This window comes from Opisthocomus hoazin, chromosome 4 (assembly GCF_030867145.1).
Source record: "Opisthocomus hoazin isolate bOpiHoa1 chromosome 4, bOpiHoa1.hap1, whole genome shotgun sequence".
NCBI lineage: Eukaryota > Metazoa > Chordata > Aves > Opisthocomiformes > Opisthocomidae > Opisthocomus > Opisthocomus hoazin.
Genome location: NC_134417.1, coordinates 17,502,422 through 17,517,888, shown reverse-complemented (window position 1 = coordinate 17,517,888; position 15,467 = coordinate 17,502,422). Strand labels below are relative to the sequence as shown.

General features: G+C 60.0%; 1 protein-coding gene across 1 annotated transcript; it reads right to left on the bottom strand.

Annotated features, from left to right (window-relative positions):
• Window positions 1–2,780: 2,780 nt before the first annotated feature.
• Window positions 2,781–14,520, bottom strand: MUC4 (mucin 4, cell surface associated). The gene is made up of 23 exons (XM_075417878.1): window positions 14,442–14,520; window positions 13,154–14,144; window positions 13,005–13,087; window positions 12,802–12,941; window positions 12,433–12,597; window positions 12,213–12,352; window positions 11,885–12,037; window positions 11,305–11,651; window positions 11,083–11,259; window positions 10,841–10,984; window positions 10,610–10,729; window positions 10,196–10,398; window positions 9,388–9,466; window positions 8,972–9,142; window positions 8,678–8,779; window positions 8,235–8,471; window positions 7,430–7,493; window positions 5,127–5,326; window positions 4,735–4,903; window positions 4,475–4,648; window positions 3,615–3,652; window positions 3,436–3,533; window positions 2,781–3,208 (listed from the first exon to the last, which is right to left on the bottom strand). Exons 1-23 carry the CDS (start codon window positions 14,518–14,520, stop codon window positions 3,152–3,154), a joined length of 4,131 nt encoding a protein of 1,376 aa, XP_075273993.1. The 3' UTR covers window positions 2,781–3,151.
• Between the last annotated feature and the right edge of the window lie 947 nt (window positions 14,521–15,467).

Sequence of the window (15,467 nt, the reverse complement as noted above, 5' to 3'; positions counted from 1 at the left end):
ACCGGCTGAAGTGCCTGGCTTGGACGGGGCGGCAGCAGGAGCCGCGGGCATGGAGCCAGGGCCTGCCTGCCTGCCCCTGCTCCCTGCAGCAAGGGCAGCAGGACCCGCGCTTCAAGAGCAGCCGTGGAGGCAAGTGGATACACTGCTTTCCCACCTTCCTTGTCCCCAAGTTGTCCCTCCCCATCTCCCCTGCAAGCGTGGCTGCAGGGGCAGGGGACCCTAAGGAAAATGGGAGGGAATGCAGAGACAGGGAAAATGAGGAGTAACAAGGGTTGACCTGTCCTTGTCTTGTTAGACTGGGCAGAGCTGGTCTACGCTGGGGCAGCAGGGATGGACCTTCTCCAGCAACAGGGTCTCACTCTGGGGAACCACTTGGACGGCCTCTGTGGGTCCCTCCAACCCCTGTAGCACTGTGGGTGATGCACGGGTGGGAGTGATGGATAACAAGGAGCCAGCCCCAGCCCCTGGGGTAGGGATGCTGGCCGGGAAGAGCTGGCCCAGGACAGGGATGCTGGCTGGGGAGAGCTGCGCCGAGGCTCACTGCCGCCCCGTTGCAGGCTGGTGGGCTGCCCGCGTCTCCATGCTGCACTCCGCCTCTCCCAACAAGCACGGCGCCGGGGTCCGCTGCCTGTACGACAGCCGGGGCCAGCTCATCGAGGGGCGGCAGGAGAGGTACTGGAGGTTCTCCAGGCAGGCGTCCCCCTACCGTGGTAAGCACAGTCCGCCCTGGCATCGCTGCAGACTGTAAATCATTTTAAACTATGTGCCAACCTGTTTCCTGACATGCTGTTGCCCTTGGAGGGAGTGTGGACCTGCCAAAAGCCTAGGCGAGAGCCCTGCCTGCCCGGAGCCAGGCTATCTCCCTTGCCTCTCCCCTCCAGCCCCTTACTCCTTTTTGCCTCCAGACCAGGAGCTGAAGTTGTATGACTGGTGCTGTAACCAGGCAGGCAGTGCCCGCCTCTGCGCCCGCTACAGCGAGAAGAGACCAAAGATCGGCTGTGATGGATACCAGTCACCTGGCACAGGTGGGTTTGTAGCCCGAGTGTGCTGGGGCAATGCCATCTTGGTGCCCAGGGCTGGAGGGGCATCGTCCCAGCCACCCCGTGGTTAAAGCAGCAAGAGCCCCGGGCAGGTGAAGGATGGTTTTCGGGGTGCCCATGTGCAGGTTGTGCTGTGCCCTGGGCCATGCGAGGTTGCAAGAGGCATCTCCCTTAGTGCATAACCAGCCTAGTCTGGGGGTGACAGCACCGGGAGGGGAGGAGGACCGCAGCTAACGTGGTTGCTGGTGTAAGCTGATGTGGGGTGTTCTTGCAACTGCAGCAGGTTCCTCAGAGGAGGCGGAGAGTGACTCGGAGGAGCAGAGAGGTGAGTGGGATTGGGGGTCTCCCCTCCACTGGCCACTTCCCTCTGTCCCTGTCCCCCAGTGCAGAAACTCCCCCGGTGCTCCCAGCTCACCCCAGGGCCCCTGGGAGGAGGTGGCTGGGCAATTCTCGTTTCTTTTTCTTTGCAGATGGAAAAGACAAGTAACTGTGGGGTTGCACACCCGCAGCACGGTCTGGGCCATGGCTGATTCTCTCCTTTGCTCCTGCTCACCCCCTGTGTCCCTCCGCTCCCCCCAGCACCCGTCACTCCTGCCCACCACACAGGGCAGCGCCCTCAGCCAGTGTCTGCGGTTGCCTTCACCGGCGCAAGTTCATGTTTCTGACACAGCCTTGTCCCAGGGAGAGAGCTGTTTTAGTCGCCCTCCCCCAGCTGCAGTGGAGCGGGTGCCCGTGGGCTCCTCCTTGCTGACGGGGAGGTGGGTGGGTACCCCCCACCGCATACATCACCCCCTGTCCTCCCCACATCCCGCTGTGCCTCCCACGCTGCGGGGTGAGGTTGGACCCCTGGCACCTGGGGAAATGGGTTTTGCACCTTGTGTGGGTTGACTGTGGCCAAGCTCCCAAGTGCTGTGGAGCACCAGGATCACCCTGTGAGCCAGTCCTGCCTTGTCCCCCACTTCTGTCCCCCAGCCATGCCTCCCCGGGTGGTTCCCAGGCCCTGTGCCCAGGAGAAGGGGTGATTCTCCGGATCAAGCCAGAGTCAGCTTGGCACCTCTGCTGGGTGTGCGAGGGCAAAATGCAACCCCCTGATCAGAAACATTGGGAGAAAAAAATTTTTTTTGTGCTTAAGACAGCATCTGCCTTTCTTAAAAAGAAAAACACCCTTGTTAAATCTTGTTTGTTCAATAAAGCCTCCGAGGGGTCTGAGCATCACTGATGCTGCGGCAGCCATGTCCTCTGCTGAACCGAGGTGGGAGGTGGTGGTGGGGACTGGCTTAGAGCAGCAGGATTGCGGGATCCTTCTGCCCTCCGAGCTGGTGCCGGGGATGTGAGTGTCTGGGCTGCGGCTGAGCCAGTGTCTAGGGCAGTGGGGCTGGAGCTGGGGTCTGCTGGGGTCTGATGCACCATCCTTGGGTGCAGCATCTTCCTTCAGCAGGGGCGAAGGGCTGCAGGGTGTTTGCGGGGACCACAGCCCGACCTGCGTGATCTGACCTTCTGCGAGCGGTGCCTGGGAAGAGCAGTGAGGGGAGACTTGCAGCTTTGCAGGGGGAATGAGGGGATGGAGCAACAAAAAATGCTACATGCATCATCTCTTCGGCCCTGTGGATGGGACCAGCAGGAAGCAGGGACTTGAGAGCTTGGCAGCAGGGAAACAGGGCTGGCGCACGGGCACCATGGGATGCAGACAATTTACTCAGCAGTGTGCCATCACTTTTGTTTTATTCTATTTTGCTCCTAACAGGTTATAATCGCTGCATTGCCCCACCTGACTCTGCTGTCAGTGGCTCTGCTGGGTCTGGTTATGCTGCACTAGGGCATACCCCAGTGCAGACACGCTCAGGGACTATCCTGATTGCCTCTGTGGGTCCTCAGGGCAAGGTGGAATCATCTTGCTTGGGTCACCCAACATAAATTCACATTTTTCATCCAAAAATGCACCTCCTGCAGAGTGAATCCACCCACAAAGACCAGACCCCAAAAGGCAGCTGCCCGTCCTCTGGCTCGACGCAGGCGCCATTGCCGGAGACCCTGAGGGTGGGTGGTGGGGTTGGCAGCAGCGGCTGGCTCCTCCGCCATCCTGGAGGCACCAAGGCAGGACCGGTGGCAGGCTAGGGCTGTGGGGGAGGCTGGCTCGAAGGCCTGACGTGGGGTGTCTGGATCCTTGTCTGTAAAGGAGAGACAGGCCAGGTCATGCTGTTGGCGCTGCACAGGCTCTGCTCTTTGCAATGAGCTCAGACAGCGGCGCAGACCCCAACACCAGCCAAAGCATCCCTGCTGCTCGGGGACGAGGCACAGCTCCTGAGCGTCTTCGAGGCGCAGGGACAGAACATCGGCCCCCAGCGCATGGCCCCCCACTCCGACCCCCCACGAGAACAACAATTGCTGAGCAGACCTGGATTGAGGGGTCGATGACCTGGAGCTGTGGTTCCCAGCACCTTTCTGTGGAGTGGGAGTGGGCAGACTCTGCCTGGTCTCCTGCCATTGTCAGAGCTGGAGCGGGGAAGATGAGCAGAGCTCAGAGATGATCAGAGAGAAGCAGAGCTGGGGTGGGGTTCACAGGGATGTACTTACAGAAGAAGGGCAGTGGCCTCCAGAAGGTCTCCTTGGCCCTAGGAAGCAGGGAGCAGAAAGGGGATGACATGTCAAGGGGGGCTGGGAGACCCCCTGCCTGGTCCTGACTCCTGGGTCAGATGGGAGGAAAAGCCCCAGTTGCTGTACACACGCAATTTCTCCCCTCGCCACAAGTGCAAACGAACAGAGGTGCTTCCCGGAGAGTCCCGGCTCCAGGGCCAGCAGGGAGCTGGCAGCAGGAGCAAGACACAGGTCCAACTGGCGTGGGGGACTTGGGGTGCTGACCTTCCCCTGAGCGTGGATGCTACACTGGGACCAAGGGCTGGGGTAGAGGGAAGGAGATGCTGGTGCTTCCACCCCCGCCTTGCACCTCATCAGCCCTCTGCCAACTCACTGCTCCGCAGGACAGCAAGGTCCATTCCTGCAAACTGTCATCTTCTTGCTCCAGATCAACCCTTTCCAGAGCAACACGGATTGCAGCGGAAATCATTTGGATGGTATTCAAATTAAAATTATGTAGAAAGCCTGTCTGTAACTGAGCACTGGGTGGGGTGAGGAAGAAATGCAAATGTTCTCTGAGGTGGGGGAAAAGTGAAGCTAATGTTCAACTCATTGATGTCATCGCACCCCTGAGCAGTGGATGACTGGGAAAGGGGCTGGAACATGCTAAAAGATCCCCCAGCCCAGCCCCTTCCCCAGGCTGGGCTCTCCCTGCCCAGGCCAGATGGGTCCCACCAGTGGTGGACCTCTTGGAGCTGGATTTTTCACCATTTTTCGGTGAATCTCTTCCCAACACCCAACCTCCCTTCCCTGCCTCACCCATAGCACCCATCCCTGCACGGGTCCGGCCCACGGCTCACCCCTGGTGCTGGCGATGGTGCCGGCGGCAGAGGTGCGAGGCCAGGCAGGCGGTGGCGAGCAGGAGGCAGAGCAGAGCCAGGGCTCCCAGCAAGATGCCCAGGAAGGAGGCAAGGCTGAGGGCCAGCTGCTCGCACCGGGCACCGGTGGGGGAGAAGATGGAGAAGGGGAGGCAGCTGCGGACGGGGAGGGAGGAGCGGTGATGCGGTGGGGAGATGCAGCCATGCTGGGTGGCCTCATCCACCCCCGGCCCTGCTGCTACCTGCACGTGGGCCCCTCGGGCAAATGCTGGCACCGGCCGCCATGCTGGCAGTAGCCCGTCTTGCAAGGGGAGATGCAGGTGAAGCCGATGGTCCCCACGAAGTGGAGCTGGTAGCCTTTGTAGCCGAGCAGGCCGCAGGGGAAATAGACCCTCAGCTCCGCCACTGTCACTGGGGAGGGATGGGGTGGGTTTGGCCATGTGGCAGCATCACCCTTTCATGCTTCCCAAAGTCTCCCCAAGCTGGATCCGTGCCTGGGGTGGGGACTGCTGCCCACCCGCCTCCCCCATGGGCACTACCCAAACCCCAGGGCACACAGGGTGATGGAGGATGGACCACGGGGACAGCAGCGTGCGCCTCCCGGGTTCTCATCTCAGCGCTGGGAATGACTCACATTTCACCAGGTCAGTGACGTTGTCCCGGTGCAGGCGCTGGAAGTGGAGGTGTGTGCCCACCTCCCGACGCCTCCGCCATCTGTTGAAGGCGCCGGTGATGGCCCCCGGCAGCTCCTCATTCAGGAACTGGATGATGGTTCCACGGCTGTCGTAGGCAAACTCAGACACCACCGTGAAGGTGAAGCCATCACCGTCTGTCCTGTGGGGAAAAGACAGGGCTGCCAGTGGAGCTGCTGCTGCATCACAGAGTGACTGAGCCTCACCGTGCCTCAGTTTCCCTGTTTGGTGAGTGGTAAAGAAGGGATGAGGCAGGAGACGGAAGGTGCCATGGGTCTTGTGTCTCCAAGGTTTTATCAGCATCAGGGCTGGAAAAACAGACTCTGGGTGGGGGGAAAATGCCCTTTCTGTCCAAAACCTTGTGGACCTGTGCCCAGACTTGCCCCACCGGGTCCCTGGGCTGGGCACGGGGCCACTCCACAGCCGACTCACGTCTGGGTGATGTTGGTGTTGCTCTGGAAAGCCTTTACCTCCAGGGAGCCCAGGATGGCCGAGACCTGTGGTGGGGGGAACGGGATCGTGTCAGGGGAGGAGAGGACAGCACCAGTGCGGGGAGGGGCTGAAGGGTGGTCCAGGCACTGTGGCCGAGCCCCAAGGGCTGACCTGGCCTTTCCTTCACGTGCTGGGAACCCAGCACATGGCCATGGCCATGACCACCACCAGTGTCACACGGCTGGCACGGACTCCCTCCAGCCTGCAGATCTGCTGGAGCCCCAGGGGTCCCGCGGGAACGGGGTGTGCGGAGGCATGGGCATCCCAAGCTGCCACGCTGCCCCGGGTGCCGGTGTGTCCCCCTCCCCGAGCCCACTCCCTCCAGTGACGTACGGTGCCGTTGACTTCCTCGGCAGTGACGTTCTGCAGCGCCCTGAGCCGCAGCCGGATGCTTCTCCGGGGGAGATCTGCCGGGGGAAGCCGCAGTGGTGGCTCTGTCACCCCAGGACCGGGGCGAGCGGGGTTGGGGTTCAACCCCCGCCACGAACGGGCACCCACCTGCCCTGGGGGGCGGCTGAAAATCGCCCCCTGCCACCAGACAGCGCTGGTCGGTGAAGGCCGGGGGGCAGGCGCAGGCGGGGGTGCAGGTGATGGGGTGCAGGTGGCAGCGTCCCCCGTTGCTGCAGTAGCCCTCAGGGCAGGAGTGGGAGCCGCAGGCTGAGCCGCAGCCCAGCCCCTCGCCTGTGGGATGGGGAGCCCAAGTCAGGCTGCAGAGGCAGAGCCCCCGGGCACTGATCCATCCCCAACCGCTCCTCGGACCATAACACATTTCTTCCAGGTTTGGGGTTTCTTTTTTAAGCCTTAGGACTTTTAGTATAAATTCAGATCCTCAAGGAAAAGCCCTGCTGGAGCTTTCTGCTCCCGTGAAATTCCAGCCTGCTGCATCAGAACAGGAGCAAAAACTGTCACTCCAACCCCTCAAAACCACCTGAAAACAGGATCTGATTTTAACCCTCTAACCTCTGCAGGGGCATTTGAGCTTTGTTGGGATGAGATTTTTTTTCTCTCAAGGAGGAAAAATTGCACGGGAAAAGTTTCCCTTCCTGGCGGATTAGTGAGATCTGCAGCCTGGAAGCACGAGGGGTGGCTGGACTCTGGTCCCTTCTGTTAAGCCCAGCGAGTGCTTGGGTACGGAGCTCAGTCAGCTCCCCCTCGTCCTCTCTCTGGTCAGTTTGGGCCCCACAGGAGCCCTCTCCCACCAAGGCCCAGGGGGTGATGGAGACAATGGCCACGCTCACTAAGGACTATGCGTTCTGGGGTGCCCGTACTCACCCTTCTCGCCGACTGGGCAGGAGCAGATGTAGCTGCCCACGGTGTTGGTGCAGGTGGCGTTCCCTGGGCACGCTGTCCCCTGTGCACACTCGTCAATATCTGTTGAGGCAGTGCAGCATGGCACCGGGACAAATACCTCAGCCGGGGTCCCATGAGCACCCCAGGTTCCTGGAGGCCACACCAAGCCCGCATCACCTGAGCAGTGCTGCCCATCACCGATCAGGCCAGCTGGGCAGGGGCCGCAGCCAGTATCCGAGTCACAGTCCACACCAGGAAAGCATCCCTGGGCGCAGGGGTCCGGAGGGTCCTGGCAGAAGGGACCTGAGTAGCCGCCGTCACACCTGCAGGCTGCCAGCTGGGAAGGGGACGGTGACACCGGTTTAGGGTAGATGAGGAGGATGGGTGGACAGAGAAGACAGCCGGCACAGCTGGCATGGGGGCGAGCATGGTGTGGCACCGGAGCAACTTTCCAGCATGCTACCTGCAGGGAGGACCTCCCGAGGGTGACAGCATCGCTGTAGTCACACTCCTGGCTCCTGCTGCAGCTGCAAAGGGTGAAGCGGAGCTGGAGGAGGGCAGAGAGGTTGTTAGACCCAACAGCCTCCAGGTTGACGGTGAACGGGGCCATCCCAAGGGGTTCCCATGTCAGGGCGCCGCTCTCTGCCGAGGGGAGATGTCAGAGTTAAAGGAGGTGGCAGAGGAAAAGGGTTGAGTGGCCAGTGTCCCCCCATCTAGCCCCAGCTGTCCCATCTCTCCTTCCCTACCCGATATGTTGAGCTCTGCGGAGAGGTGGGGAACAAAGTGTGCACCCGCTCCCATGGCATGGTACTGCCTCCTGACCCTTTCTGTCCTGAAGGCTGTGAGTGATGCGTCACCGGTGATGACGGGAGGAAAGGCATCTGAGGAAAGAGCAGCCCAGCACACAACCGGGTGTTTGCTACGTGGCCTTGGCAATCCTTGGCTCTGAGTCCCTCCTGGTGAGGATGGGACCCCAGGCAGATGCTGCCATGACCGCCCACCGACAAGGCCCTCCTGTTGCACAGCATGTGGCAGCTCTCAGGCTTGGACACCAGTCAGCCAGGCAACACAACTCAGAGACCTTGGTGGCATCTGTCCTGCTGGTGGCATCTCCCAGGCTTGGAGACCAGCCAGCCAGGCAATGCAACTCCAAGACCTTGGTGACTTCTCTCCTGCCTCACATGGAGAAGATAGCCCAGGGATGGAGCCAGATACTTCCCTGTTATCCATGCCATGGCCTCTCAGAGGAGAGGATCTGCTCCACTTACTGAGTACTGTCTTCTTCTGCTGGAAGTCAGCTGCGAGGCTCTGGGTGGCCAGGCCCAGGGCCACATCCCCTGTGCTCAGTGCATCGTAGATGCACTCCTTGCTGCCGCGGCACTGGGAGGCTGCCAGCTGGTACTGGCTTTCATTCACCTGCCGCAGCCAAGACAAGAAGATGGGTGTGAAGTTCATTACCGGTGAGTCCAGAGGCTGAGCAAACAGGCCGTGCTTTCCAACAGCCCCTGCAAGAGAGACACCATAGGTATGGCCTTGAGTTTTTCAAGGCTTGTTGTATTTCAGGAGCTATTTCCACAGAGCAGTGAGGAGACCAAAGGGCTTCCCTGGCACCACTTGTGCTCAGGCAAGCGTCTAAGTCTCTCCAGGCAAAGCATGGCCAGAAGGAGCAGGAAAGAGAGTTCACCAGTGATGAACCTGAGCCTGGACTTACAGGTCATCCCGTAGCTGTAGATCTCCTCCTCGCTGCTGTTCACGGAGATGTTGGTACCGTTTGGCATCTGGAAGTCATCTGCGGGGTCATGGTCCCACACACCTGGTGGAGCATCACCAGAGGATTTGAGTTCCCCATGTCAGAGTTGACCCTCTGTCTGGTGCTGGTCGGCATTTGGTTTAGACCCAGAGGTCCCTGCCCTTGCAAGCACATTCCCCCACTGTTTGCCAGGCTTCTTTGTGGTGGGAAAGGGACTTTGCACCCCATCTCTGCAGCAGTGCTGGAAGTCCTCACCCAGAAGGCCCTTGGTGCTGTTGCGGTACTGATCAGGCATGCTGCAGACCACGCTGAGGATTCCGGAGGTGGCAGAGATGGAGACAGCGATGGCCCCATCGAAGATGGCCGTGATGGAGGAGGCGTTGACCAGCAGGATGCCGGGGCTGTAGTACACCTCGGCAGCCATGTCTGCAAGTGAAGGAGAGCACAGATGGAGAGACCACACAAGGCTGGGGTCTGGAACGATGCCCCTGAATCTGGGGAGGGAGGCGCTCCCCATCCACCCTGCCCGAGTCAGAGATGGCACATGTGGGAGATGTTTGGTGGAGTTCAGGATGGCTGCCCTTGCGCTGGGCAGCACTGGTCCCCGTGGTGTGGGGATACCCCTCGTCCTCCCCAGATATATTGAACATTTAACAGCACATCCTGCTCACCTTGGGAATAGGAAAACTGGATGTTTTTGCCATTCAGGAGGACTTGCATGTCACCTTGGCTCCCCAAGGTCCACTCAACCTGCAAATCACGACAGATGTCCCAGTCAGCCCCTCTACTCATCCCTTCCTGCTGTCCCCCCATGCCAGGGACACATGAGATAAACCCCGTTCTCCTCCAGCCCTGGCAGAGAGGCTCAGCCCTGAGGGCCATGCTGATGTGCTCTTCGCCCCAACAGACAGACGACAATGCAGCTTTGATGGTTGCACAGAAGATGACAGCAGGCTGCCCCTATCACTGCTGGCATGGGGCACGCACAGGCCACCGCTGCTGCTCTGCTGATCATGGCAGCATGGAGAGCTGTGCTGGTGGGCTCCAGGCTCTGAGCCCCCTCCTCACGCTGCTCAGTGGCTGCTTCTGGTGACACCAGGAGATTTTACTTACTGAAACTGGCGTGGGGGGCAATTCTGCAAAGCAAGGAAGAGTACGCGCTTGTGCTAATGTGTGTGAAGGAGACTGGTGGCCAGGGTGAAGGGTGTGCAATGAAGAGGGTGGAGCAGACGGTGTTCCTGCAGAGCTCCAGGCTCTTGCTGGCCAGCTTGCAAGAGGTGTCAGAGCTGTGGCTCATTAGTCTTGGTTCAGCCCACTGCTATTAACACTTCTTTGAGGTTGTGGGAGGTGGCAAAGAGAGGAGAGGGCATGCTCCTCAGGTCCCTGCCACTTATAACTGATGCAGAGGTGAAGCCCAACCTGCCATGGGGTTCTGTCCCATTAGATGCTCAAACCGATACCTGGGTTGCTCCTACTCACGGTCGTGCTGGTGGCAGAGGTGTACCGGGCAGCGAAGGCGATGAAGTTGGTGGCCTGGGCTGTGCCAGTCTGGGCTGTGCGCCCTTGCAGCTCGAAGCTGGTGCGGGCATTGCTGGCCAGGAGCAGGACGAAGTCCCCGAGCCCATTGAATGTGTAGGTGAGTCCATCCAGGGTGGTGATGTGGGGGTCCCCAAAGGCGCCGGCTGGGGGCCAAAGGAGATAGAGACATTTTGAGGGAGGAAGAAAAGCAAATACTGGTGTCATGGCACAGAGGAGAGCAGCTTCCAGTGCTGGGCTGGGCTCAGCATTCCCCACCAGGACGCCGCGAAGAGTGGGTAACGCACAGGATCTGCATATGGCCATGGCACCCACTCAGTACCCTGGCACAGAGGAGGCAGAGCCCTGGGGACTCACCGGGGGTGGGTGGCACGTATCCCTCGCAGCCAACCCTTGGTCTCTTCTCAGCAAACCTCGTGCAGAACAGGGGCTTCCCCACGCGCTGGCAGCACCAGTCGAATGCCTCCAGCTCCCAGTCTGCGGAGGAGGGCAGCCGGGTGATGGGGGGGTGTTGGGGTCCCCACTGCATCAGCAGAATGCTCAGTTCCTGGGGTGTTTTAGGGCGAGGGAGCACTGGTGCCCACTTACCGGTGGTGGGGCTGATGGGGAGGGTCCATGCTCTCTCCTGCCAGCCCACCAGCAAGCTCCCGTCTCGGTACAGACACCGCACCCCGGCTCCAGCTGGGCTGGGGGACGCGGTGCGCAGCATCCTCACAGAGTCGTCCACTGGCCCTGAAACGGTGCAGGCGATCACAGACACCCCCAGAGCGGGAGGAGACCCCCTGCGTCCCCCCAGCCCACCGCTGACCCCGGGGGGCCGTGCTCGGCACCTCTGCTCCGGCGGTATCGGTGGTCCAGCTCTGCCTGGGGCTGGGAGCAGGGGCATGGTGGCAGCTGGCTGTTCCAGGCGGCCGGCGCCGGCTGCGTGTCCAGCCACGCCAGGCACCGCAGCCTGTAGTTCACCCGGGAGCGACTGTCCAGCCTGTATATCCACAGCCCGCGCACATCTGGGGGAGCAACCGGAGAGCAGCACCGCTCGGCTGGGGTCTCACCCTGTGCTGAGGACGGTCCCGTGGGACAACCGTCCCCGGCCATTGACCTCACACGAGGTCTCCAGGCTCCCTCTAGAGCCAGCGTGGCCGTGGCAAGCCACAGCAGGACACCCTCACTCTGCTCTCGGTGGCCAGACCTTGCCTGGTGGCTTTGCTGGCTCAACACCTCACAGGGACGTGTGCTGGAGACATGTTCCCGGTGCGGAGCACACGGCTCCCTCCATCCCCAGCCCACCCAAGGACTCCCCAGTGCCATACCAGTGCCAGTGCTGCTGTGCTGGTCGGGTCGGTACTTGACAGCCGGTGGCTTTTGAGTCAGCTCGTTATTCTGGGCATAACCATCACCGCTGTGTGGAGAGAGGAGGTTTGGGGTCACCATTTCGATGCAATGCTCCTCCACTCCCCACAGAGGAACTGGGGTGGGGGCTGTTGCAGTTTGCAGGAGAGAGGGTTTAAATGGGACAGGGTTTCTCTGGGGGTGGGAGCTGGGGTCTCCTGGGGATATCATCTCTGATGGTCCCAACCCAGTGCTGGAGAAATCCCTGCTGTCCCAAAACACAGCTACACATGTGCCCCATACCTGGAGAAGCCGATCAGCACGTTGCTCGCAGCCAGCTTGGTGTAGTCCCACCGCATCCCGCTGTCCTGGTAGAGCAGCAGGGCGAAGGAGCGGTTCCCATCAGTGGTGAGGATGACCTGGTAGGTGCTCGTCTGGAGAAACCCAAGGCACCCCCTTAGCACCCCGAAAGCCTCCCCTGCTCTCCCCTCCGTGCAGACTGAGGTGACGAGGCCCAAAGCACCTGCATCAAGCTGTGACAGACCAGCAGCCCAACCCTGCACCGGCCATCACTGGTGACAGTCCCCTCCATCACCTGGGTCCCCCACTGCTCACCTGAGTGTCATCCAGCTGGGATGGGTATGCTGGAGCCTTCTCCCATGTCACCTTCAAGGTCCATCTTGCTACGTAGGGGGTTTTCAGGTATTTCTCAATCTTTGTTTCCACATCGCGGACAAGGGGCTCTTGGGTAGAGCTGATGGTGGAGTACTCCTGTGGTTGGCAAGAGAGAGGGTTAAAGCTACGAGCTGGGAGCTGGGGTCTCCCAGGAGAACATCCCTGGTGGACCCAACCTGGTACCAGGTTGTGCCGACACCCTGGGAGAAATCTGCGTCGTCCCAAAAGGCAGCCACCATCGGCAAATCCTCCAGGCCACTGAAGCCCTGGAGAGGCGGGTTGGGGTTGGAGGGGATGTAGTTGTCCGTAGGTGGGAAAATGATCTGTCCATTATCTGTAAACTAACCAAAATAGCTTGTTATTTGCTGACATCCCAGGTGATGCCTGGGATGGCTTTTATCCTCCATGGGTGAACAGAAACCAGCCATTTTAAATTGCAGAACATGAACATTCAGATGAAACTCGGTTTCTGCCCCATCTTCGTGGGGGTTTTTCAAGAAAGAGATTGCAAATCTCTTACGTGCTCGGCGAGGGGGGGAACTCACGTAGAGAGCATCTCGCAGCGACTTCCCAAAGGGGAATCCAATCTCTGGCTTGAATAGGGAGGAGTTAAAATCCACCATCCTCTGGACGCACTCTCTGTCCCCTCCCTCCATGCCGAAGGGGTAGAGAGAGGCTGCTGGCACTGACATGTGCAGGAGATAGATAAATCAAAAAGGTTAAAAAAGTATTAATATCTGCTCCATACTTCCTGTGGCCAGGGCAAACTCGCCTGCTTGCTGCCAGGATGCTATGCCTGTGCTCTCCCAGGCTGGAGCAGTGCTCTGACACCTTGCAACCCAATTTTTAACCCAGTTTTTAACTTGGAACAGGATGCTGTCAGATGTCGTCTTTCACCTTTCCCCATGAAACTGGCAGCCCAACATGCAATGCAGACGAGTCACCCTGGGCTGGGCCACAGCCTCGGCCATCACGGTGCTGGGTCTGCTGACAACCTCTCCCTCTCTTTGGCTTGGGAAGAAGAAAATGTACTTACTGATATGGTCATGGGTGGGTTGAGTCTCAGGGGCAGGATTTCTGTGACCAGTGATGCTGTGACCAGATGTGCTTGGTGCTGTGGCCAGTGCGTTCTGTGTGCCAAAGGCAGGACCCAGGGCGGTGGTAGGGCTGGTAGTGGCTAGTGGTCTCCCCAGTGCCGGGGTGCCTGGGGCCAGGAGAACTCTCAGCCCCTTGGATGGGCTGACTGGAGCTGCGGGTGCAACTGCCATGGTGACTCCCGTGGTGCTGCCAGCAGCAATGGCTGTGGTGCTCCCTGCAGGGATGGCCATGGTGCTCCATGCAGTGACGGCCGTAGTCCTGTCAGCAGTGATTGCCGTGATGCCCCCAGCAGTGAAGGTCGTTGTTGTCCCTGCAGTGACGGCTATGGTGCTCCCTGCAGCAATTGCCGTGGTGCTACTGACAGCAACAGCGCTGGTGTCCTCCGCAGCGACGGCTGTGGTGTCCTCTGCAGTGATGGCCGTGGTGCTCCCTGCAGTGACAGCCGCGGTGGTCCCTGCAGCAATGGCCACGGTGTCCTCCGCAGTGATAGTTGTGGTGCTGCCAGAAGTGATGGCTGTGGTGCTCCGAGCAGCAATAGCCATGGTGTCCTCTGCAGTGATGGTCATGGTGTCCTCTGCACTGATGGCCGTGGTGCTCTCTACAGAGCTGGCCGTGGTGCTTCCAGCAGTGATTTCCTTTGTGCTCTGTGTAGCAATGGCCGTGGTTCTGCCTGTAGTGATAGTCGTAGTGCTGTCTGCAGCAATGGCCATGGTGTCATCTGCCTTGATGGGCATTGTTCTCCCTGCAGTGATGGTTGCAGCTCTGCCTGCAGTGATAGCCATTGTTCTTCCTGCAGCGGTGGTCGTGGTGCTGCCTGCAGTGGTGGCCGTTGTTCTCCCTGCAGAGATAGCCGTGGTGCTCCCTGCAGTGATGGCCATTGTGTCCTCTGCATTGTTGGCCATGGTGCTCCATGCAGCAATGGCCGTTGTGGTCCCTGCAGGAATGGCCATGGTGTCCTCATCAGTGATGGCCATTGTTCTTCCTGCAGTGGTGGCCGTGGTGCTGCCTGCAGTGGTGGTCGTTGCTCTCCCTGCAGAGATAGCCATGGTGGTCCCTGCAGCGATGGACATGGTGCTGTCTGCAGTACCGGCCATGGTGTCCTCTGCAGTGATGGCTGTGGTGCTTCCAGAAGTGATGGCTGTGGTGCTGTCTGTAGCGATGGCCATGGTGGTCCCTGCAGTGATGGCCGTGGTGCTCCCTGCAACGATGGACATGGTGTTGCCTGCAGTGATGGCTCTGGTGTTGTCTGTAGTATTGGTCATGGTTCTGCCTGTAGTGATTGCCATGGTGCTGCCGGGAGTGATGGCCGTGGTGCTGTCTGCACTGATTGCTGTGGTGCTGCCAGAAGTGATGGCCATGGTGTCCTCTGCATTTATGGCCATAGTATCCTCTGCAGAGACAGCCATGATGCTCTCTGCAGAGTTGGCTGTGGTGCTGCCAGCTGTGATTGCCGGGGTGCTCCGTGCAGCACTGGCCGTGGTTCTGCCTGCAGTGATAGCCGTGGTGAGCCCCGCAGTGATGTCCGTGGTGCTGTCTGCAGTGATGGCTATGGTGTCCTCTGCAGTGATGGCCATTGTTCTCCCTGCAGTGGTGACCATGGTGCTGCCTGCAGTGACAGCCATTGTTCTTCCTGTTGTGGTGGCTGTGGTGCTGGCAGCAGCGATGCTTGTTGTTCTCCCTGCAGACATGGCCGTGGTTCTGCCTGCACTGATGGCCGTGGTGCTGTCTGCAGTGATGGCCGTGATGCTGCCAGAAGTGATGGCCGTGGTGTTCTCTATATTTATGGCCATAGTATCCTCTGCATTGCTGGCCATGGTGTCCTCTGCAGTCATCGCTGTGGTGCTCTCTGCAGAACGGGCTGCGGTGCTCTCAGCTGTGATTGCTGTGGTGCTGTCTGTAGCGATGGCCATGGTGCTGCTGGCAGTGATGGCTGTGGTGCTGCCTGCAGTGATGGGCATGGTGTTGCCTGCAGTGATGGCTCTGCTGTTGTCTGTAGTATTGGCCATGATGCTCCCCACAGTGATTGCCGTGGTGCTGCTGGGGGCGATGGCCGTGGTGCTGCTGGGGGTGATGGTCGTGGTGCTTCCAGCAGTGATGGCCGTGGTGCTCCCTG

What these genes read in the sequence shown, in the direction of transcription:
- MUC4 (XM_075417878.1), bottom strand. Translation starts at nt 14,520, where the DNA reads ATGGCCATCGCTACAGACAGCACCACAGCCATCACTTCTGGAAGCACC. An exon ending in CCCGAGGGGCCCACGTGCAG is followed by an intron (nt 4,649 to 4,734) that starts GTAGCAGCAGGG and finishes CCCCGTCCGCAG; the next exon opens with CTGCCTCCCCTTCTCCATCT. An exon ending in TCATCGACCCCTCAATCCAG is followed by an intron (nt 3,209 to 3,435) that starts GTCTGCTCAGCA and finishes TCTCCTTTACAG; the next exon opens with ACAAGGATCCAGACACCCCA.